At 38.0% G+C, this 25063-nt stretch overlaps 1 protein-coding gene across 1 annotated transcript in view; it reads right to left on the bottom strand.

The window, feature by feature from the left end:
• The window catches only part of LOC108680927 (contactin-1), a 195126-nt gene that overhangs the window by 148 nt on the left and 169915 nt on the right, over positions 1-25063 (bottom strand). Inside the window, exons 4-5 of the mRNA XM_018169857.2 lie at positions 19073-19196; positions 58-163 (exon numbers count right to left, since the gene is read on the bottom strand). Coding sequence (XP_018025346.2) covers positions 58-163; positions 19073-19196 — 230 coding nt within the window. The remainder of the gene's footprint in view (positions 1-57; positions 164-19072; positions 19197-25063) is intronic.

Below are 25063 nucleotides of genomic sequence, written 5' to 3'. Positions count from 1 at the left end.
GTAGCTCTCCTGGCTAGGTTTGCTCTGCCCCATGGCGTTGACGGCCACAAGACGGAACTGGTAGACGGTGTAGGGCTGCAGCTCCTCAACCGTCGCCCGAGTCTCGTTGCCGGTCGTCGCGCGTCCGTTATGCACGTCCCACTGACTCACGCCCTCGCACATCCTGCGCAGGTATATAACGTCGTTAAATTACAAAAATTTATATGTCCAATTGGACGAATAAGCTTCATACATAAACGAAAAACGCCATTTTAAATGACTAAACAGCTAAAAAGGCTGTACAGCTAAACGCTAGAGGGCTAGTGTGCTGCGGCCGGTATTAATAATATTAAGTCTAATCAAGTTATCTCAGTGGCAGGCCAACATAGCCTAACCAGCGTTAACACCACCATATTAAATTATATTATATTAGATATTTTTAATTAGATTATATTATATAATTATTATAAGGCTACGTTAGAAGCTCCTGGAACAAGTATGCAGGGTCTGAAACAAATAGCGTGAAGCGAAATAAAGAAGGTAAAGACGTATAACAGAAGCCAATTTATTTAGATCAAAAGAAAGAGAAAATAAATGTATAATATCAATAAAATGAAGAAAGTAAAATGATGTAGCAATGGAAGCGTAGTAGAATAAGAAAAGAAAGAAAGAGAATCATGAGGATGAAGTAAAATGAATACATCATGACGAAATTAGGAGCCCAGGGTAGGTAAAGTAATCAATATTGGTGCAGTGATTTTAGGTTACGAAACCCGCCACTAATTTGGAAAATTCCGGTTGAAATCGGCAGGGTAGCAGAGTGATTATGAAGCAACGACAAGCCAATACGACATACTGAAAGCTAACACGGTAGTATAACATTATTATCCATTAAATGAATGTATTATATGTTTCAGCCGAGAAAAGAGCTACATAAATTCAGGCCTTCACAAATAACGATGTTAAACACCAACAAATCACAACATAACACCTACGAGGTTATGATAATCTAAGCCAAATAAATGAGTCGTCTCAATTATGTAGTATACTCAATTGGGAGGGTTGAGGGACGCAGACCTATTGTGAGGAACTTTCAGCAACTTTCGTTCCATAAGCAACTTTGCTCGGCTGTTACGGTCACCGAGAACACGGGATAGCAGCGAAGATCGAAGCTTTGGCGGCAGGAAACCTCAATACATTGAAATCGAGAACTTCTAAGCAAGTAACTATGTAGCATTCAGGTACATGACATCATTTTAGGAGCCGTACTATCAAATTAGTTACGAGTTTGTAACTCCGTCTGCTAATAACTGACGGCTTTTCATGCTAAATTCACCAATCACCGATGGAGAAATCGGCCGCTACGTGTACTAAGGTGAGTTGTGATTGTACGGCTCCCGGAATATGCGAGGTCATGAGCGGTAGGTTGAACACGATGATGTACACGAAGTGTGCACAGCAAGCTAGATGCGCACAATGCGCACAATCTACCCTGAAAATTTCTACCACAATCTACCCCTGTTCATACTACGCAAAAATGAAACTGTTATACGTATATAAGCATTTGATATTATTTTGATTTTAAGTTTCGCATTCAGACATATAGTTTTTTATTCAGTATTATGAAAACAAATTAGAAAAAAATTAGGTGTTAAAAACAAAGTAATATTTATTTCAGATTAAACGCTTGAATTTTACTCTAAGTATTCAATATTTGCCATCACACCGGTGCTAATTTGACACAGTCAAGCACAATTTAAAATATGTTTATATTCGGATGGATGGGTGATTGATAATACGATTACGAGGTCCAAGCACTTCGTTGACCAATCTTGCTCCACGTAAAATCCATATCAGACATCTAACAATGTATATTTATGATCATAATGATAACAATGGTTGAATGATCGACCGAAGGCTAGTGTATGAGGCTGGAGTATCAAGGATACGTAGAAGCGGGTCGCATGAAGTACGGCCATGAGAGGAGGATGGCGCGCCGTAAGTTAAGGTCCTTTGAGTAAAGCCCGCACTCGAGTAAATAATCTAAATAACGGCCGGTGTCGATAAAGTTCGATTCTATCGGCCTTATTCTGGTAATAAATACGACGAACCCGACACTTGAAACTGCGCCGCGGTTCGCTACCAGGCACCAGCAAGGCTTTGGCGTGGGCGATCCCACATTCAGCCTTACTACCCAGTTTCTGAAATTCAATTTTATATCCAATTCAAATTAAATATAAGAAGGCAGCGAATATAATTAATAATCGTTCACGCAATCCGTATTTAAGGTTCATCAATGTTTTAATAATTTTGAAGGAAAGAAATCTTTGACTCGATGTGTCTAGGCAGTTAGAAGTCTTCTTATAGAATACCTACACCCTTTGCATGATCTTTTTAAGTAGTGTTTAAGTGTTTTTGAGTAGTTTTAGTTTTAGAGAAAGAAATGTTGCACTCTTCACAAAGTGGAAAGTATTACTTTTAAAAGGTTGTCAGAAAAATTATTGAATAAAAATTTGCGGAAATCAAAGGGGTCGTAGGATACTGTCTATAATATCATTCAGTGTCTCTGATATAATCACGGAAACTTTATAATTGGAGTGGTAAAAAATTCATCAATAAATATAGTCTATTATAATAAAAACAAGAACTGTTGAAGGAGAGACGAGGAAGCAAAAAATTCACTTTATGGCACAATGAGAAATTCGCTGAAGGCTACAGAATTTCAACACGAGCTGTGATAAAAAAAAGGTAAATGATAATGAAGATGATGATAATTATGACGCAAATCTGGTAGAAGCAATAAGATGTTATGAAAAAAAATAACAGTGGAGAAATAGAAAAAAAAGAATACATTAGGAGTGAGAAAAAACCGCTTACAAATCTAAAAAGAAAGAATAAAAAGAAGATAAATGATGCAGAGAGCAAAAAAACAGGTCACGTTGCAATTTAAAAGAAGAAGAACGTTTAAAAAGTTGTAATTAGCGTGGTTACTTTACTCGTTGGTACATAGACAAGTCTTGCAAGTGCTCGCTCTAAAAAACATCGTTCCTCACAACTTTCCTGAACTTCGTTGCGTTTTTATCAGAAGTTTTTAACGCTGTAAAAGATGTCCTCTATTGATATCCGTTGGGTATCCATAAGTTGGAATTAATTTCCACACAACAAATAAAAACCCAATTTCAGAGATGTTGCACAATTCGAATGGAAATAATCATTTGATCGACTATAATTTGCTTAGCGATTTATCACGAGAGTTGCTTACATTTTTGATTTGAATGATTATTTTATTGGATTTTCTCTTTTTAGCGCATTTTCTCATTTATGGAAATAATGCCCTATTATGCTCGTCATGTCCGTCCATCTGTCTGTCTGTCTGTCCGTGACTTCACGCTTTCGTCGACGAGAAGATGCGCTCTCTGTCACTCACTGCTGTAAGTACTGAGTTATATTTTTTCACAGTAAGCTTGAACTTAATTTTCAATGGAAAGTCAAAGTCACTAAAGATTATAGCGTACTTTAATATAATAATTTAATAACTACTTTTCTTCGTTTGGATCAATTGCATTTCACTAAGTACTCTCAGACCCGCAATTAATAAGATTGAACCATAAATTCATTGCGCAGATATTTTTTCAGCAAAAATCACACTTAACATCATGTCGTCAGCAACGTAAATTCAGCAGGTTGGGAACCTTCATGGAGTCATAAATATCACGAAGCCAAAACTTAGGGCAGAGAAATCCCTTGGAAATATGGTTCTGGAGCAACCAAAGAGCCGACGATATCAGTGAGACAGAGGGAGACCTCAAGCAAAGCGACTTGCAAGGGACATCAGAATGGAATACGAAGCCCCAATGACCAAAGTTTGGCTGTAGCGCGAGCGCGAGTTGGTGCTTCATACCCACTCATGGAGAACAGAGAATAGATGTTCTCGACTGCGGGACCCGAGCTAATATAGAGCGCAAGTAATGACGCTAGCTGCCGGGACATTGCGCTATAGTCTTCCAAGTACAAGAAGAGACTTCAAGACGACGACTTAAATCGCACAGATATGATTATGCATTTGGTCAAGGAAAATATGGTTTGATGGAAACAAGGAATTGAGTTTTGGTTGCTAACAAATGTCAGAGTCCCTGTCAGCAATGTACTTCTACTAACAATACTATGGTACAACTACCTCCACCCACTTCTATGATTAAAAGGAGATGAAAAAAGAGAAAAAATGAGTATCAGAATGTCAAAAGTTATCTGGTACCAAATGATCGCACAACGAGGCTCGCTGTTGACACGAAACTTGAGTACATTGGAAATGACAAGCAAATGACACTTTCTTACATAGACGAATGAAGGTTGAAGTTTGATTGAGTGAATTGGGCGTAATTAGGAAATTTTCTTGGTCCTGAGATTATAATTAATTGTAACAGTTTTGTCAACAATGAGATAATAATGAGCAGGAAAAGACAGTCTAAAAGACTTCAACACATAAGTTGAAAACATGACTACAAACCTAATTTTGAAACTCAAGGAAAATTTAAATTCAGGTGTCATGAGGAATAAAACGCAGTCTTGAAAAAATATAACTCAGTACTCACTACAATGAGTGACAGAGAACATATTTTCTCGTCGACGAAAACGTGAAGTCACGGACAGACGGACATGACGAGCACAATAGCGCCTTTTTTCCATAAATGAGAAAATGCGCTTAAAAGAAACATCTCTTGAGGCTCCAACTCGCACCATGATACATTAACAAAGCTATTGTGGAACCTTAAAACAATTATATTAAATTGGTAGGAGTAATGTTCACAGCCAGCACGCATAAATACATCAATCGATTAGTGAATGAAGCAGCATAAGCGATGCGTTCCATTGATAGCCGCATGTATCTCGGGCAATGGACGGCAGCAGCATGCGCGATCGATCCGCGTTGGCTTGACGTCAACGTCTGAAAACAATGACAGAGAGACCCTTCCCTACCAAAGTCCTGCACTGAACCCACAAAGGCTTTTGAATTTCGCAGAGCTTAAGAAGTCAATCTAAGAAAGTGTGGGCTGCTCGAGAAGCAAGCCAGCCGAGTTAAAGCTCTCTATTTTTCTCTGTTCACAGGTTTTCGGATAAGTGACAAACGACACCAATTCTCCAGACCATAAGGCAGGATAAACCAGAGAGCTCTTAAGCTCCGGCTCTCTCTCAAACTAAGATATAAAGCTTTCACTAAAGCTCTATCAAGCCATAAAAGAAAATAGAAAAAGACCACGATGCCCAGTAAATCTGGCCTTCACTGACGCGAAAAGGATAGACCACAAGAAGCCAATACAGTGCAGTTGAGGTTCGCTATATCGTTTTCTTTTCATCGTTTCCGATAGACGTACTAAACACATACACATTTTGCGAAAACAAAATGTTGCCAAGGCTTGGGAAAACAATACGTTGCTACATTTGGCACATTTTTTTTTATTTTTCTAATCATGTGCAACGGGGCGGGTTCTCGAAGTAGAAATTCGAGTACGTCTACGGCGCTTTTTTCTATAGCAGGTTGGTCGGAGTCGAAGCGCACGTCCGTTCCGAAACTAAACAAAAGGGTCGGCGCCATAACAAAGAAATTGTATTAGTTACAGAGGTTGCAGACGCCACAAATTTTAGTTGGTAATAGTTTGGCGTCCCAAGATTGGCCTCTTTCTCTCTTTGAGATTGGCACTTTCCAAGACAAAGAATTAAGGGAATTGTGTGCGGACGTTAGAGCGCTTAGCGTTAAACTCATCAGCCGGCCAAGTTCATGGAATTAAGGCCAGAGATGGACTTACGTTCCAACATAAAAATACAGCTCACAGCTTCCGCACTCCAGCAAATATGACGAGGAAGTGGTAATTTGCTTCAAGGGATTCTCCCATTAAAGAGTTAAGTGATATAGTTTAGCTTTTCGCTGAAGAAACGAATGCACGATTAAAACCCATTCCACGACAGACGGAGACATTTTGCAGAAACGTACTACATTGAACCTATTTTTGCAAGTTATTACTTGATATTTTCCAACAACACAGTTTAATTTCGAAGAAATAACCGAGGAAGTTCATAGTAATTTCATTAATACAATTTGAAAATCTTTACAAGAAAAATGATATAGTGCATGTGCCTTCATTTCGGTTCGACATATGCGAACATTTGTATATGTTTTCGCAAAGTTTATTGGCTGCTCAATTGTCCCCTTGATTGCAAACTGATTTAAACAATAGATACTCTTATGTTGATGAAACCTCTCTACTACTTAGGTATTTCTCATGTGGGCCTATCCTTTGATAATTTAACTTTAAAAAAATGCTTTATCGAAACTTAACTTAAAAAATGCTTTATCGAAAAAACCTGCAGTGCAGCAGGATGCCAGCAGACGCCCGTCGTTTCTCAATTTGCAAAGTAACTAAACCAAATAACGTTTGATTTAAGACTTCCGTTTTTTCGCAAATCGAAATTCACTGCTTTGAGTACCATGGCTGAATCATTGGCTAGTGTTTCATTTTGTGTTGAATTAACTGGACCTAATCGTTGATACACTGCGGCTATAGAATTTACTCCACTTCCAATGCTTTCCATTCTTAATTAGAAATTTATTCGTAAAATTTTTATCTAGATAAGTTTCCACCGAATCTTGTGTTCACACAACCTAATCAGTTGATGTAGAAACGTTTTTTCTGGAACTTTTCCTGTTCCTATGGAAGATAGTAGGAAAATTATTTACTGCACTTTGCCTGGTAATGGCTCCACATAAGAAACAATATCCAAAAGAATTAGATTTTATTCGTGAAATATTATCCAAATACTTTACCCAGTACTTTTATCCAAATGTCTCTTTCTTGGTCAATAATTCTAGAATTAGTTTTTTCTTCTGGTTTGAGTGTGTTATTTCTACTCGGTTCTCTCTGGTTTTCGAAAACAGTTTTGTACAGTGTGCTGTTTCCGCATTATATACAGGAACATTATATAAGGGGCTGTATTATAATCTAATGAAGCTTCTGCATTAGATTGGCCGAACACTGAGGCCAGAGTTATCCTTCTGGAAATTTGCTAGCCCACCGGCCTCCTTCTGCTGTGCGCCTTTACGCTGAACATTGCGACTTACTACAGCGGATGATTTTTCTGATTTTAGGATACAGTTCTGAAAGTCTCAGATTCGAGAATCCTAGAATTATTACCTCGAATTTGTCTTAAAAATGTGTCTGTTCTCATACGTTTGAATTATTAATCGACCGTTTTTTATTCTAGTTTGAACTTCATTCTAACAAAAATAAAAACATATAATAAAAGGAATCGCCCCCTTAAATTGAGACGCTACAGTGTACAGTAGAGGGTACAAAGAAAGGCAGGACCTTTAATGAAGAAGACGAACAAGTGATAACCATTACTTTACCCACCGGTGGTACGGCAGACATTTAATTGATGCAAGGCTTAAGTGAATATGGATACGACTAGCATGAAATACACATTTATGCACCGTGGAGACGCTGATCTCAAAATTCAAAGGCTTTGAAATTTTGTTACAAGAGATCGAAATAATTAAAAAATGATTTACAAATTATGAAAAAATAATGCCAAAAAATTTCCGAGAATTATATTGCAACAGCATTAAATGAATTACCAGGATATATATGTGAATGTTGATTAAGGAAATGAGAGGATCGTTAAATTGAAGACTGCCATCTTTAGAACAATAAGACCTAAATACTTTCTTAATTTAATTACATTGGATGTGAAGGCACACTCATGGGCCTTCTCTGCTAGCATTTTTGTTTACGTTTTACTTTGCTCTGCAATTCTGATGTTTGTTCCCGTATTTCGGAAGATGATTCCTACAAAAAAGAGAACTTCTTAATTCTGCCCTCTCTTTTTATTTAAAACTTACATGTCAAATTTTCTATTGGGCAACGTGAGAAACATGCATTCTTCCCCGCATTGAAAAACTAATATTTATCATGTGTATGTATATACGTATTTAATTATCATTTCTAAGTACTGTATTTAACTTGGCTCAGTGCCACAGATCCTCATGAGTCCTCATATCTCGTTACCAAATGTTTGCAGTTAGGAAATTCGTCATCAGAGTGCACCATGTATAATTAAAACCAGTGATTATGGTTTAGAAAATCAAGCATATAGCCCAGCCTCAAGGCTCTCCTCCTCTCAAGTTAATTGTACAACTCAGGAGCTCCTGCACCATAACTTGCGTTCGCCACAGTAAAGTTCTCCTGAGTAAGAACGCCCAATTAGATCTCCACGTCTTCAGTCGCAAACAATAAAAAATACAAGGCTTGCTGAACATCAAATTATAATTAATACCGAATGAACTGATTTACTACATTCATCTCAATTATGGTAAGCGAATAACTTTGACTCGTTAATACTTAAATTATAATAAGCGGCCTTCGACGAGATTCGTATGTACTTTTATAGCAGTTTACACCGCGTTAGCAAAGCTCGAACGCGCTCGTGATGTAATTAGAATCTCGAGCAAGTTCAGGGGAACACGATAAATAGAGACACAAGTTGCGACATGCAAGACACCAAAGCTGAGCGGCGTGACAAGCAAATCCTCGTGCATTGCAGCAATTAGCGCAACTTTTATGCACCACGCAGTGAATGAGGTTCGCTATTAGGGATTATTCATTGTTGCAAGTCACGGCATCCACAATCTTCAGAAAGGTTTAGCCACGGGACTTACTTCACGATAATGTACCCATTGAATATCAGATCAATAGGATGATTGCCAGGAAAATGTCCATGTAAATCCGATAAACATTTCAAGAAAATTGAATTTATTGGGAAAGTAACCGGATACGAATAATAAAAAATTCAAATTTAATTACAGAGAACCAAATCGGGCCAGAATCAGTCGTCAGTCGATCCAATGTTTTCAAACACTTCGTGTGATTCCTCGCGATTACGCTTCCGGCATTATCAATATAAGTAAAAAAGTTGTTTTTAACAAACACCATTCGAATTAGATACGTGGAATAAAATTCGTTGAAAAATTCCGGCAGCGTCGAACCGAAATGTGGCAGAGGAAAGAAAAACCGAGCATTTTAGATCACTTGGGAGAAACAAACTTTCATGCAGAAAGTTTGGAGCCCCGAAGACCGAGTGAGAGGCCATCTTCATTTACATTTTCGCATTGACCCTCAATTTTATTACATTTTCCTTTACGTTATTACACGAACAAAACGCACGGTAAGGGGGAGAGAAAACAAATAGGAAACAGAGAGAAAGATTTCGTGGGGTGGCGCATGATCATCTCGACCGAACTCTGACCGAACGACGTGGCTCCTTCGTAATAAAAATACCGAGGACTTTGGAGGAACAAATTCGATGAATGCAATAAACGTTGATAGAACGACAGCGACAGCGATATTGACGAGACGAGGTCAGGGCGGGCGAACAGGGCGAATAATTCTCATATGCACTCAGAGAACTGAGTGAGACTTTGTCCAATTATCGACGTACAGTGGGGGGAAATGAATATTCGTACACTTGAAAAATCGTATTTTAATGTATGTAAGTACACAAACTTAACAGGAAAAGGGATTTAAATTATGTATAGAGACGCATAGTATCTCTATACATAATATAAATCACTTCTCCTGTTCAGTTTGTGTACTTACATACATTAAAATACGATTTTTAAAGTGTACGAATATTTATTTCCCCCCACTGTATATTTAGCCCTTGTGCGGGTCATCCAGACCCAGTTTGGTCCGGTAAAAAGGGTTATCAGTGATACGTCCGCACGATGCTCGTGTAGGGGTAAGAAGTCACAATAAATAATTAGAAAATATATAAATAATTCACACATAAATAATTCAGTCACAATAAATAATTAGACCCATTAATTTTTTTGAGTTTGGAAAGAAGCAGGCCAGCCCGGGCGAGAATCGGTCTCATCTCTGCGACCGGAGGATGGAGGACAGATTTTCGACGGGATCTCACGACATGACTAATTTAAGTAATAATTACTTAGTAATTGATGAATGTACGAGGTATAATATGTGACCTAAGATTGAAGGGATAACCGAAGTGGAAGAAAGAAGAATCTGGCAAAGGTATTGCACCTCAAAAGCCATTTGCATTATTTTTCGAATAGCTGGTAATCAAAAACGCAAAATTTCTACACAAAACCAAAGACGAGTAAATTACCTATTTCTTGATGAACTAACTAATAATTCTGAAACTTAGCGTGAAATTATTACCTAAATTCATTCCATGTGTAAATGTTTATTCCCGCCAGATCGCTTAAAAGAGCAACGTTCAAATTATTAGGAGTAAATACCTTCTAAAATCATAAACAAATTGGATGAAATGCGAGTAACTCCAGCCGACGCAATACACGTATTTCTGTAGCACAGACTCAAGGTCAACAATAGCGCAATATATTGTCTGGTTTGCACCATTAATTAGTAAAAGTAATAACATTGCATGACAAATATGCGGGGTGGGGCGGTGCCACCGCAGTTATGAAGCGCGTCCCAATTAAGCTCTTAATAAATATTAATTAGGCTAACGCGCGCTGAATATTCCTTCGGGCTTAAATGCACCTAAACGTGAAGTGTAAATGATCTGCACGTTCCAATGAGCTGTCGTTAGATGAGCAGGGGTCTGTAACGGGCTAATGACGGGCAGGACGTGGTACAGCAGAGACGTACGTGCTAGAGCAGAACAGGACGTGCTAGAGCAGAACAGGACGTGCTAGAGCAGAGCATGACGTGCTAAAGCAGAGCAGCTGTCTCTTATACACATCTAGATGTGTATAAGAGACAGGAGCAGGACGTGCTAGATTTATGTTTAACTCATTGCAGGAAGGTTGAATGCATTGAAAGAAAGTTGAACACATTGATAGAAATTAGAACGCATTAGAGGCAAATTTAACGCATTGGAGGAGAGTTTGACGCATTGAAGGAAAGTTTGACGGATTGGAAGAAAGTTAAACATATTTAAGGAAAGTTAAACATATTTAAGGAAAGTTAAACGCATTGGATGAAAGTTAAACATATTTAAGGAAAGTTGGACGCATTGGAGGAAAGTTGAACGCAATGAAGGAAAATTGAAAGCATTGGAGGACAGCTGCACGAGCCGAAGCCATGCGGGATGTAGCAGCAGTGTACGTACAACATCTATTCTGCTAAATTTTCACGAGTGTGCAACGTTTCCGAAATTCCGCAAGGCAAGTTGTAATGCAGGTCCAGCTTCGACGGGCGCATGCGCCAATTAACTGACATTGGTCGTTCAACAGCCGTAGCCTCGAGTTCACTCAGGCAGCGTTTACTGAACCTCGGACGCAGGCTAGACCTTAGCACTCGGCAGGCTCTCGTAGCGCCCTCAAGCATTGAGAAGCCGGAGCTCGTATTTCACCGACAGGTATTGTCGACATGGCACGAAATGACGCCTTTAAGGGCCCAATTAATGAGGCGAGTGGACAATAAAGCCACCCAATCGTAGCCTATCGCCCAGTCTAGCGTCTAATGGCTACTGTAATACCGTGTTTAATATAGAACTCTAGTGGCTTAGGAACTGAGCGCCGCGTTACACTTGAATCATCCAATTAAAATCGGACGTTTAATACGTGGCAGGCACGAGCGAGAGGCGCCAAACTGAGCATTAACATCTGTACAAAATGCAAGGTAAACTGCACGAGGTGGCATCAACGAGATGGAGAAGCAGGGTGCGATCGTGCTGTCTTTTAATGGCTAATGGCATCCATGCTTCCTGATCTCATCCCTGCCAGAGAGGTGCGCAACCTAGCAACCTATTATTGCAGTAACGTAACTGCGCCCTCAAGTAATGCCGGATATTAAATGTTCCGATTTATTACACGAAAGGAGGAAATCATCTCCAAAAAGACGCACCTGAAGAACCAGTGGAGTGGAAAGAAATGAGTCTTGAATGATGGACTTCATTAAATACTTTGAGTTTTCGCTATAAATTTCTTCCACCAACATTTCAGCAATGCCTGAATAGATAAGTATTTCTACTACAAGGCGAGTGAAGAAAGTTTGTGTCACTTTATGAGCTGCATAAAACAACCTGGTAATTTACGATGTTAGGTAAGCAAGGTAAGACTAGAGTAAATTACTATAAAAATGTGCGCGTTAATTTTAACTTGTCAGATCTGATGCACGCTCGAAATTTATACCGAACTTTGGACGCAAAAAGAATGCAACCAAATAATATTCAATTCAAGCTAAAAATAACAGACGAATAGCCAATGTATGGAATGCGGTCCTAAGAAATCGATAGGAATGTTCCAGCAGCCTGGCTTCACAATTCAATTTATTTTACTGGAGGAATAAAACATCGGCTAAGAAGATCATATTCTTCCGTGGCCCTTCTGCCGCAATAATAAAACTACGACATGAATCAGCCAGATATATTGACGAAAATGCAAGAGTGCGCACAGAAATACTCAAGATTTAAAACAGAGCCAAACCGGATTTCTGTTTTTAGACTTAGAATATTTGTTTTAGACAAAAGAATTCAATATATTCTAAATTAAAATTACCTCTTTGTGACTTTCATGGTCATTGCAAACGTTTTACATCGGTTCAGCATTGGGGACAATAACAGCAAGTCGAGAAATGAGGGATCACATCTGTATTTCTTTAAAGATACGGTATTATGATGATGTTATAACATAATAAGAATATTATCACATTATCTACGAGCGATGCTGAAAATCTCATATTCAAATCTTAAAAAATGATTATTTTCTTGATATTAATTTGTGTTGAACAGCATTTTTCAATTGTGAAATACGAGAATGAATAATTTGGAGGTCAGGTTAACCACGAAATATTTGTAAGCAACGATAATTATCAGAATACACTGAGTCTCCTTCGTGATTTTGCAAGAATCACTGTTGAGAAAAATTCGAGAAGATCTCCAAAATTGCTCAAAAGGTTATAACGACGTAAGTGTGCTTTAGATAACAGAATTTTAATTGACAAATTTAACACGGATCTCAAAACAGTTATCTTCAGCATCCGGCCAATGCAATAAATAAAATGCAAGACGCTTCAAACTGGACACATTATTAAATACAGTCATGGTCGGAAGGATCCTAGACATCTCTGTGGCATTAATTATAAATTTCCCAGCGCTACAAGAATAAAAAACCTGCACAATATACAGTGAGGGTCTACAAGGTTCCGCACTACAGGTCGGGTCTACAAGGTGCCACACTACAGGTCGGGTATACAAGGTGCCGCACTACAGGTCGGGTCTACAAGGTGCCGCATTACAGGTCGGGTCTACAAGGTGCCACGCTACAGGTCGGGTCTACAAGGTGCCACACTACAGGTCGGGTCTACAAGGTGCCACACTACAGGTCGGATCTACAAGGTGCCACACTACAGGTCGGGTCTACAAGGTATCGCACTCTAAAGTCAAATCCTCGCACCAGACACCGGAGAGGAGACCTTCAAGGAAGAAGTTTCCTCGTCCATAAAAATAACGAGATTCTAAACTGAAGCTGAGCTTTAGTCGTAAAATCCAACCAAGAAATCCATCGCTCTCGATAGTCACGGATAAAAATAATAGTAGAAAATGACTGGCACTTGAGACTAAAAATAAAAACGTTGCGGGGCGAAAAATGGCGGAGAGGAGAAAGATCAGGGAGGGCTTCGTGGATAATGAAGGCCTTTTTATGACTTATCGATGAAGATATCAGGCTCCGATCGTGGGAATGAAGGGCCTTAATTTACCAAGAGAATATTTAACTTCAGCATCCGCTAGCCCATAAAAATATCTGAATTATGAATTGCTTTTAGATCGTAAAAACGTCCTCTCTTATATACGTCAGAAATTAAGCACGGAGTGTTTCCGATAGGTGTATTTTTTGAGAGAATATATTAGAAGCGATGTGAAATTTAAACTCATTTGCAGCTGGACTAGTGGTTTCAAAACAACTGTGAGTGAACCACTAATTGTATACGGGGACTAATTCAAGTGGGACGTTTACATTTTCGGGCATTAAAAATTGTAATTTTCCTTTTTTTGCCTTGATAACAAAATTTTGCGCTGAGCACAAGATAATATGTTAATGATTTTAAATTGTTACTGCAAAGCATCCCCCTGGTCCCAGGGGTCCAGAACCAAATTTAAACTATACAATAATTTGATTACCTAATTATTAGCGAATCAAGTAAAATAGAATCCAACTGTTACTACCTGTTATCGGCTAATAAGACTCATTAGTTAGAGGTTAGTACGTAGTGACTGTACATAAACTCCAATTAACAGATACCCGCGCGTCCCCAAGCGGTACAAAGTTTGGAAACATTTGGTCTAGAGAATAGATATCGGGAGCAAAGTAGACAAGTAAATAAAATCTATGAGAATTTAGGGCTAGGTTCTTTTAATTGAGAACAAAGCAAAGTGTCTTTAAAAAGAGGCTGGACATTATCTGTCGTTTCAAACATTTATTTATTTAACATATTACATATCTGTCATTTTCAAATATTTTAAGAGAACAAGACTGTTTCAACGAACCGAACTAATAATTTTGACAAAATAAATAGAGATGTCCTCAGTGACGACATCGCTAAAGCATCCAATCAATGAATGCCGGTTTTCGACAAAACGCAATAATTATAAAACGTTCAACACAGACGATTTAAAGTTAATTGTAAGCTAAAATTCAGAGATTTTAATTTATATGCTTTAAAAGGACAAAATAGAAGCAAGATTGCCCGAATACCACGTACCTACAGCAAAACTTGAAAATAATGTAGTAAATTCTTTGACTTAAGACGAACAGACAATTTAAAATGCACACTATAGCGAATTTTTCAGAATTCAGATAATCATGGGATTGGAAATAGATAAATAATTTTCTACTGTTGATAGTTATGCGATTTTCATTATGTAAATTGTAATGTATATTGTAGGGGCACTCTAAAATATAATCCAATAAACCTTTTCAAAAGAGTCAGGAGAATTTTACAAAAAATAGGTATGCTGGAATACATGGTTCAGCACTAGTCTAAAATTGAAAAAAAAAGTTTAGTGGGGAGAAAATTGGTATGCTAGAATACATGGTTCAGCACTAGTCAAAAATTGAAAAAAAAACAAGCTCAATGAGAAGCAGGCGGGGCAAATCGTTTAAAATAAGAGGCGCGTGTAAATCCGGCGCTGATGGGGCGGCCTAGAGCAGCAGTCGTCGGGTCGAAGGCTAGCGCCACTTCCCACAGGCCTGTAAATCCACTCGCTAAGGCCAGCACTGAGAGCCTTGATCTCATTACTGATGGAAGGATTGCTACTTCACAGCGCTCGAAACGGCGACATTTCATGGTAATTATAATGAAGTTTGGCGCTAAACTATACTGGCGGTGACCAAGTCCCTATTTTGAATAGAGAGAAATTAAACGATGATCTTAACGATGGATTTAGAGAGGCCATGCGATTGAAAGTGTACGAGATAAACATATGTTATCAACATTGAAAATAATGATCAACTATAATAACATTTTAACTAGAATTGCAGGTATATAGAAAGTATTTCTTCTGCTATTTTCGACGGATTAAAATTAATTGGAAAAAGAAAGTATGCAATGGCAATGATGAAAATAATAAAAAACTGCAATCCTTTGATAAAAGTTTACGTGTAAATAATTCTCCGATATAGACACAGCGTTTAGCCTTATTATGGTAGCACATCCTGAAAGTTTCAAAGGATCATTTTGAGTAGAAGTCCGCACTCAGGTCGGCACGATTTGGCAAGCGATTTTGAAACATTATCATTAGATGCGATTTGATTAACACCAACATTTAAAAAGATAACTTTTTTTATATCCACCGGCAATCTGTAAAGTAATCATCAATTTTACCTTGAAGCTTTGCATGCAAAATGCATAAGGACTTTTACGTGTCGAACGAAAGTATTTTTGCCAATTTCAATGATCAATTTCATTCAATTGAAAGTGTTGCTTCATACCAGGAAAATATAAGACCAATTTATAGATATGATCAAATTTTCATCATAAAAAAGCAGATTGTGCCCAATGTGGTCAAAACCTTCAGTCGTTCAATACAAATAAACCATGTAACCGATAATGCAATCAAACGACAAAACCTGGAAACTGAATCGAATTTGTGGAGCTGATCGTGATTACGAGATTATACGGGGACGAAGGCAATCATGAGAGGATTTCCACGATAGCATCGGGGCAGATCCAATCAGAAAGATCACGGCTTAAAAAATGCCAGCCAATATAATTCATCACTGCGGCAGCCTGAAAAATTAATGGGAAATCCGGGCGTCAAAAAAACCGACACTAGAAACTTAGAGGTCCCGTAAAAATCTTGATAAATCGGCCAACTTGAGAGCATCAACTGTTAATGTTCTCGGAAAATGGGGAGTTTTGAGAGCCCAACCACGATTATTTACTAATGTATCCGTGATCGATTGGGTCGGGGAAATAGGATTTCAGAGATATTTCTCAAAAATAGCGTCAAAAATAAGCTCTAAAATGATTTTTTAAGACTAGGCGGAATAATTTTATTACGTGAGTGTCAAACTTCTCCATGAAATTCAAGAAGTATTGATATTAAAATATAAGTACTAAAGTCCGTAGACTTTCAACGGTTCGAATACATCTATATAATACATCATTTTCAAACAAATTAAACGAGTTTCAGGTAAAACTGCGTCGAAAATAATTTGTATGTCAACGTAAAATTGTGAAATTTTATTTGATCACATCGGAATAGTACGGCAAAGTCGACCTCGTAAGGCTCGCACCCTTGAGGCCAAGTCGTTAACATTCTCCTTTGCATCGGCTGCAAAATTCTAATTGAAAACTGACGGCCGAATACATCGTTAAGAGTTGAGGACGTTCGACCACGGAAATATATTTCCAATGCCAGATTTTATAAAATAAAATCTAGAGACCAGGGATGACTGCAGGGAAGATTAAATTAAAAATAAATCGCCACAGAGTCGAGACAGAGAACTCGGAAATATGCTGCTTCTTTAATTCAAACGAAAACTTGCAGCCAAAACAAGATCGTGCCTGGAAACATAGCTTTCTTATCATAATAAACGAGGGCATTTTTTTAAACATCCGAAAGAAATATAGGAAGAATTTCATTAATGGCAACCTACAATTTAACAAAACATTTAATGAAACAAAAAGACACAGCGTAATGATTGAGCATACTATTAGTGTAAGAATATAACAAATTGGAAAATCTGCACGGGAAATTTAGATGAAATTCGAATAGAAAATTAGAAACCAGAGCGGAAGGTACCGTTCGTTCCCTGTACAGACATTTCTTCACGACGCAACTGCACAATTTTTTTCGTAGCTTTCTGTTCCTAAGCCAAGTTTGAGAGAAAGGAAATTAAACATAAATTAGGATACGCCCCTCAAACACAGGAATTCAGCACGGCTTTTTTGAGTTCTTAGGGTCGCGTTTTAGAGTTTTCAGGAAACGCGAAAGAAAAGCTGCCGAAATATTTCAGCTACACAAGGTCAAAATTCTTTGCAGCATAAACATACAATCTCAATTTGTTCCAAAAAATTTCAGACGTGATTTAATTTTTTTCTTATATAAAACGAAATTATGGGAAGATGCAAGGGAAATATTATTTGGATATATAACTAGAAATCGACTATCAAATCAGGCTTGCATTTTTGTTTTAACATTTATATTCCAGCATCAACTTTAGATAATGATGAAACGAAAGAAAATAAATTAAAGCTTTCAAGGATAGTTTTGACTGCATCCACGAGGAATAATCCTCTTATAGCAGTATTAATTTGTTTTCTTTGAATATCGCAAATGGCAGATATCACAGCTTTGCTATAAAAATCGAAGTCTACGAATAAATTTGAGAGCAAATGTTGCGAATAAATTGAACGCTAAAATAAAGAATAATCTTCCATTCGACGTCCAGGCTAGGCAAAATTTTCACACGAATGTTTGTTTCCAAATGCCCGCGGAGAAGCAAGCGCTGTGCTACACTTATGAACGCTGGTCAACAACGATCATATTAATCATGATATATCAAAAAGTTCTTCACTTACATATTCAAAATAAAAGAAAAAGGCAATCCAATGAAAACTTCAAATGAAAAAGCAGTACGTATCAAATAAGTGCAGGAAGAAGAACCCGCCTACAAAACGCAAAGAACATAACATTTGAGGGTTAGAATTTAATCCTCAGTGGACCATTTTACGTATTTCTAGGTGAATAATTTACAATTTTCAAGATTTTTAGGATTAAAACCAATACAAAACGTGCAAAATCAGTGCTTACAACGACAAATGAAACACACGTACGTGTATAATGCGAACCTTTTGCGCAACTATGAATATTTTCCTTTCAAATGATCATCACGGAATTGCTATAAACTGTTATGTAGTGTGCGTAGCAAAATAAATAAAATTATAATCACGTTAGTAAAATTTAATTTGCGTGGCAAAAAAAGAACGTATACTGAGTTCACACTAACTCTTAGCATTTTTGTGAAGAACAGCCAAGTATGATTGTTTGAAGCAGAACTCTAGAAGCCACAAAAAATAAATAGGGCGATGATTGAGAAAAACCAGGAAATCGAAGTATGAAATACAAGGTTAGAAGGAGGGCAAAATAGTAAGGAATAGAAAGAATTCAAATTAACACTGTACAAAGCAGTAAGCAGTAGCAGCTACAATAAGTCGCTAAAGCTCTTGCGCCTGAGCGATTGCCATTTACGAAGCACTTGGCTCTGGAAATTCAAGATAGACTTTTATTTTCCGAACGACTGAGAGCAATTGTGAACGTCTTACACTTGATGCTGCCTTAACAATAAACGAAGGCTGCTAATAAATTTATTCAATTTAATCGCACAATATATATACATCAGGCGCTATAGTCACTGTTACCTGTTTTTGTTAGGATTCATAGTGAATAAATATGAATGAAGTGAATAAATATGAAACCGGCGAGTCGTGAGCGAAAAACAAGTCATCATTTGCACTTATCATTTACGCAAGTTTCCATCATTTTCTTCTTATAAGTTCATTTCATGAATACAAAAGTGAAGATATGAGAAGATAACATATGGACTGACCGTATCTGGATGATGTAATGCGTGACGGATGAGTGGTGGTTGTTGGGGGGCGGCGTCCACGACAGTATCACGAATCTCGACTTGAACTGCTCGACCAGCGGGCGTCCTGGAGGGTCAGGCTTATCTGTAAGAGACACAAAATTTATGATTATTATTAATGCGGTGGCCTAGACTTTAAATTATTATTTAAATTATCTGTAAGAGACACAAAATTTTATGATTATTATTAATACCATGGTAATGCTTTAAATTATTTCCTGACTCTACTCGTCTTCGCGCATCGATCTTGATTCATCTGTACAAAATTAACCTAAAACACATTTTTTAGAAAATAATGGTAGTAATCGACACAAATTGAATTGTGAATTATTACTTGTCGTAATATACACAATTTAGCGCAAGATTCTTTCGAGTAAATGTAAACCATATGTAACAGTACACTCAGTTAATCCTGGAGCAAAAGGTGTCAGCCAATTACTCAAGTTTAGGTCGAACTGCATTCATTTGATTCAAATGATGATAGAAAATTGGTTACTAACACTTAATATTGGACCATGACACCGCCTTCAAGCTGCACTGACTCGCAATTGTAACATAATATTAATTTAAAAATGGGGTGATCACTGGCTGACTTCTATATAAATAATATTATTAGATAGACAAGGGCTAAACAGTCTTGCGATGCTATCTAGAGTTGAGTTTTTGTTGCTCAGAAATTCTCAATTTCCTGCTGCAAGCCACGACCGCCAGTATGGCAGTCGTCATTAAAGGCTTGATCAAAATCAATAACGTCTTTACCACATACCCTGCCTCCCTTTATCTCTTCGCAAATCTTTATGAACAGCTGCTGCCACTGATTTTCACATTGTAACTGCACATAATTAGTATCCTATCGATAAAAACGATGTAATTGTAAATGAAATCATGTTTTGCCATGCAAACGATACAGGGCATGCATGCATTTTGCTGTTCATTAGTTCCACAAGAATTTAGATGAAACAACTAAACCGTTGTTCTTCAATTACGCATATCAGATGCATTGTTACTAATATCAACGATTTGGAAACAGAGGCGACTCATTTGTCATTGACGGTTGAGAAACTGGCCGTGACCAGCGACGGGATATGGTCGGACAGTAACGCCGAGACTACAGCCTTCCAGGATCCCAAAGCAGTCGACCGTTCCCGCCAGCGTCTGCTTGATATACTATTTCTCTATATACGTATTTAGCCCCTGCTTGATCCACCGTACCCTCCTACCCGTACTTGATCAACTCTTTCTCTATATACATATGACCCATGCTTAATTGGTCCACGGTGCAACCAACATCATCCACTGTTTCTCTAGCAGGAGCTTGAAGTGCTTCATCTACCGTTTCCCCATCCCCTGCTTGATCCATCACATCCTCTAACCTCTGCTGGATCTCACTTTTTAGCGCATTTTCTCATTTATGGAAAAATGCACTATTGTGCTCGCCATGTCCGGCTGTCTGTCTGTCTGTCCGCCCGTCTGTCCGTCCGACCGTCCGTGACCTCAAGTTTTCGTCGACGAGAAAATGCGCTCTCTGTCACTCACTGCAGTGAGTACTGAGTTATATTTTTGAAACACATGTTTGATCCAGCTTTCTCCAGCCGTTGCTTGATCCACCGATTTCAGAACTGCGAATTTTAAACCCATTTCATTGAGACGTTATGTATGAAAGCTTATAGAAAATAACCCTGTTAAAGAATAAACTTGGGACAATTTTGGTCTATAAACCTGAAAAACCTGGATCGACAACTTTAATATTCAATTGGTGGCATAACTACGAAAATAATATAATTCAAATAAACTAATTCCCGATATAAATCGAGTTAAATAAATCCCAGGGAGTCGCCAAGACGGAAATTTTAACTTTAAAGGACGAGTGAAAGGAAACGGATAAAAAACCTCGATAAGAACATGAGCTGGGAAGGAGGCCGAGCGTAGAGATAAGGAGTCTCTTAAAAAACTTCGCCTTGAGCTTTAGAGGTTGCAAGGCAAGGAAGACGCTAGATTCTTGGCAAGAATTCAGCTAAAAAAATTGTTTCGTAAAAATTAATAATTTTGAAAATAAACGAAGAACTATTGGATCTCGTCAACATCAACCAGACTTTAACGAAGATCCCATAGAACAAAGTTCAAATTAGAGAAACGAACATCAGTGAGTGATTCTAATAACAATCAATTTCAAACCAGATTAAACAGTGAAAAGCTGTCATTTAAGTCACCTCTTGCAGGAAAAGATATTGAAATTCAAAAAGTGATAATTTAATCTGATTTATTCATTATGAAGCTAGTTGCATGAAATTAGTAGTTTGTGAAGGAAATTATTCAAGCTCCCTCATCACTGGCTAGTCGTGTGATGACGTTGCTTTCAATGCAACTATATATAGTCACTTATATAGTCACATATAATTTAAAAACATAAGTTACATAAACTCTTAGGTCAGCACTCATTCGGATGTATTCAACTGCCTGTGTTAATTATAAGTAAATTGTGCGTGCATAGTGTGTGCTTTTCTCAGGAAATTCTAAACTTATTGCCTCCTATGCACAAACGTGGGTAAAAATTAAACTAAAATGTACGGAGGAGATATCAAATGCAGGCGCCGTCTTTGTCTACACAGACTTTGACGAATGTCTTTTGGAGCAACCAAGTTCCTACAACAAAGGCTAGGAGCTTTTCTCCTGTTATATATTTTCATTAGAAGTTAACTTTGTCGCACCTCGTAGCCATCAGTTAACTTCGAGCGCCACTTTTGCTGGAGACTACAAACGGTCTCGAGAAATAAGCTAGCGGCAGTTAGCGAGACGTGAGGGAGACTGCAGCTCTGCAGTGCGGGGATAGAGCAATTATTGACGCTTGAGTGCCTCTATATCGCAAGATTGAGCCTCGTTTCATCTATTGGGGCTAAAATTTATTCAGAGCCAAAAAAACACGCTGGTGTGCTCTTAGAAAATAGAAAATTTTGTATATTTTTTGGATAAAATTTTTTGAGATAGCCAACATTTCCGGTAATCAGAGCGCTGCAATTTAGGCGTACATTAAAAAGTGCATTTTTAACTCGCATTCAGTATACTGCATAAAAGCTGAGAATGACTAAAATATAGCCGGCCACTAAAAAGTGGCATTGAGTTATCAGAAATAGAGTTCATGGCAAGTTATTGTAGTAAACTCTTCCAGGCACTCAAACGCAGATCAATACTCTATACATTAGGCCTTGAATAATTAAGAGATTCTCCAGCAAAGGTCATGGTTGCACTGAAAAATTTCGATGCCTATCGATAAACAGAATTCTCGTTGACGCTTTGATCAACATTTTTAGAATGGATCGAATGAGCGAGGCAATCAACTGATGCAAATGCAACGTATAATTATCTGCCGGTGAAGGACTTCTCAATTACGACGGACTTGGCCCTTCATTATTCAAAGGCAAACAGCATGACAGACCAAAACAGATCAACACCAAAATTTAGCGGGTAAAAAGCGGCAACGTTGTATAGGGTTTCTAATAGCTTGTCTAATAGTTCATCAAAATAGCAATTAAAGGCAATTTATTTGCTGGCAATTCTTTTAGAATCATCGGCAATCACTAAGTTACATCATCAACATAAATGGAAAATTAATTTCACCTCAGCTCTGTAAAATACCAAAAACTTGTTCATGATCTAACATGCAAATATCATTCATATTATGTTGCTCACAGAAAAAAAATATCGGAAAATACTTGGGGAAAAGGACGACCCCTCACGCACTCCCTAAATAAAGAAGAGCGCTTCCCTCTCCTTGATCCCTATTGGCTGGCAATCTCCTAAGTCGCGTCCCTAATATCGCTGCGGAAATTATAAGTTACGCCAGAGCTTCCATGCAGAGCGGCGAAGACCTGCAACTTCTGCAGCTGCGATCGACAACAGCACAAATGCAATAACCCTGAGTAACAGTGTGTGCTCAAAACAGGTTTTACGAATAAATAACATTCATAATATATTTATAAATACATATATCAGAGAGATATATAACAAAAGTCAGGTATATTATTCGAAATAACCGGAAAAAAACGGTCCGAATTTTTTTTCTAACAGTGTGCGTAATTTGATTGAGTACTTTTCGCATGAAGAAGTCCCAGTACAAAGAAATTCTTTATATAGTGCATAAAATAAATACCAGGAAAAGGAATTACTTCATTTTTTGAACCTAGCTATGAACAAAATACAGCGACAGATCATACTTATTTATATACCGAAAATTTTATTTTTTGACTAAAATACCCAAAGCGATTCTCAAAAATCCATACGCAACTATAAACCTTTCAATTCGTGAGTATTGTCCGAGAGTAGGCCGCGACCTACTCTCGGACAGTATAAACATAATTTATTCGATAAATGATAAACAACAACCATCTCGAGTCAAGAGTTCAATAATTCAAATCGGGGTTCAATAATTCGACGATACATTAAAAAAATATAACTCAGTACTCACTGCAGTGAGTGAGAGAGAGCATTTTCTCGTCGACGAAAACGTGAAGTCACGGACGGACAGACAGACGGACGGACAGACGGACATGGCGAGCACAATAGTGCATTTATTCCATAACTGAGAAAATGCGCTAAAAAGGGCTGGTGAGAAAAATCTATCACATAGTGCAAGCAAATGACACTTCACCAGTAAAATTGACTAAATTGGAATGATCCTACAAACGAATAGATTTGGATTAAAGAACCAAATTGGTCGAAAAAAATCGAACGTTTTTTCCTGTTCAATAGGACGAGGAAAAATGTAGTCACGCGTCAGGTCACGATCCATTGTTTCGTGGGACGTGCGAGAGCGGCGTCGTCGATATAAAGCCATCAAAAGGCGTCCGCTGTAATTGGACTCGACCATGGCTCGTGTGTGTCGGTTGGTCGCTAGTATAGCTCCGCTGCTGCACTTCTGTAATGCAGAAGTATCGAAACATTTAATGTAGCCCGGTTAATATTCGGCTGTAATTGTGTAGTACAAAAGCTGTCTCTTATACACATCTTGAATANCACAAGAAAAGAGCGAAGTTAGCCTTGATATGCAGTTTTGCCAGACCATGCTGGGTCAGAATAACATACACAGGGGCAAAAAAAGCTTCAACTAGTACGACTGAAGTCTCAATCATTTTTTGGAGCTGTCTCTTATACACATCTAGATGTGTATAAGAGACAGCCTTTAATGTAGCCCTGTTAATATTCGGCTGTAATTGTGTAGTACAGAAGTATCGAAACCTTTAATGTAGCCCGGTTAATATTCGGCTGAAATTGTGTGATACAGATTAAATGTATTTAATGTACGATCACACTCGTAATTGAGACTTAAATAGAAATTATTTGGCGAATTAATTGAAAATATACTCAGACAATAAATATTAAATGTGCATAAGCACGAATTTCCCCGTTTAGAAATTGCTTGAAGGTTAAAATTAGATAGTTGATGGATGTGTGCTTTGCAAGTTCTTCTATTTATAAATTTCATGAATTCAATCATCAATACAAGGGATTTCACAATTCACCTTCCGAGCTTATCAGTTTCATCCCTCTTAACTGATAAACCGAAACTTTGTTTTCAACATGAACTATTTAAAATCGATGGCTCATTAAGAAACAATAACAATATAAAATTAAATGCGAATTCGAATCGTAGTTGCTGGTCTTGACGCAAATCACAAGCAAACCGAACAAAGCCAACGCAATTAGCTTGGATAAAATGCGAAATTCGTAGAGGACAAAGCAAAGTACGGAAAAGAGGAGGTGAGCACTCAGGGGCTTTTGAATCCTCAATTAGGGGGAACAGCTTGACATTAATTCAGAGCAAGAGGGGGGTTCTTCATCAGCAGCAAACGTCCTGCCGCTAATTATGTCTGCATTCGCGAGCCATCGCACAGGACGCACAAGCAACTAATCGGTACCCATGAGACAGCGCCCTCAGATAAGTCTATGAGAGAAGGC

The sequence above is a fragment of the Hyalella azteca genome, unplaced genomic scaffold (assembly GCF_000764305.2).
Source record: "Hyalella azteca isolate HAZT.00-mixed unplaced genomic scaffold, Hazt_2.0.2 contig13505, whole genome shotgun sequence".
NCBI lineage: Eukaryota > Metazoa > Arthropoda > Malacostraca > Amphipoda > Hyalellidae > Hyalella > Hyalella azteca.
Note: the sequence above shows the minus strand (reverse complement) of the source record. Positions and strands in the feature narration are given on the sequence as shown.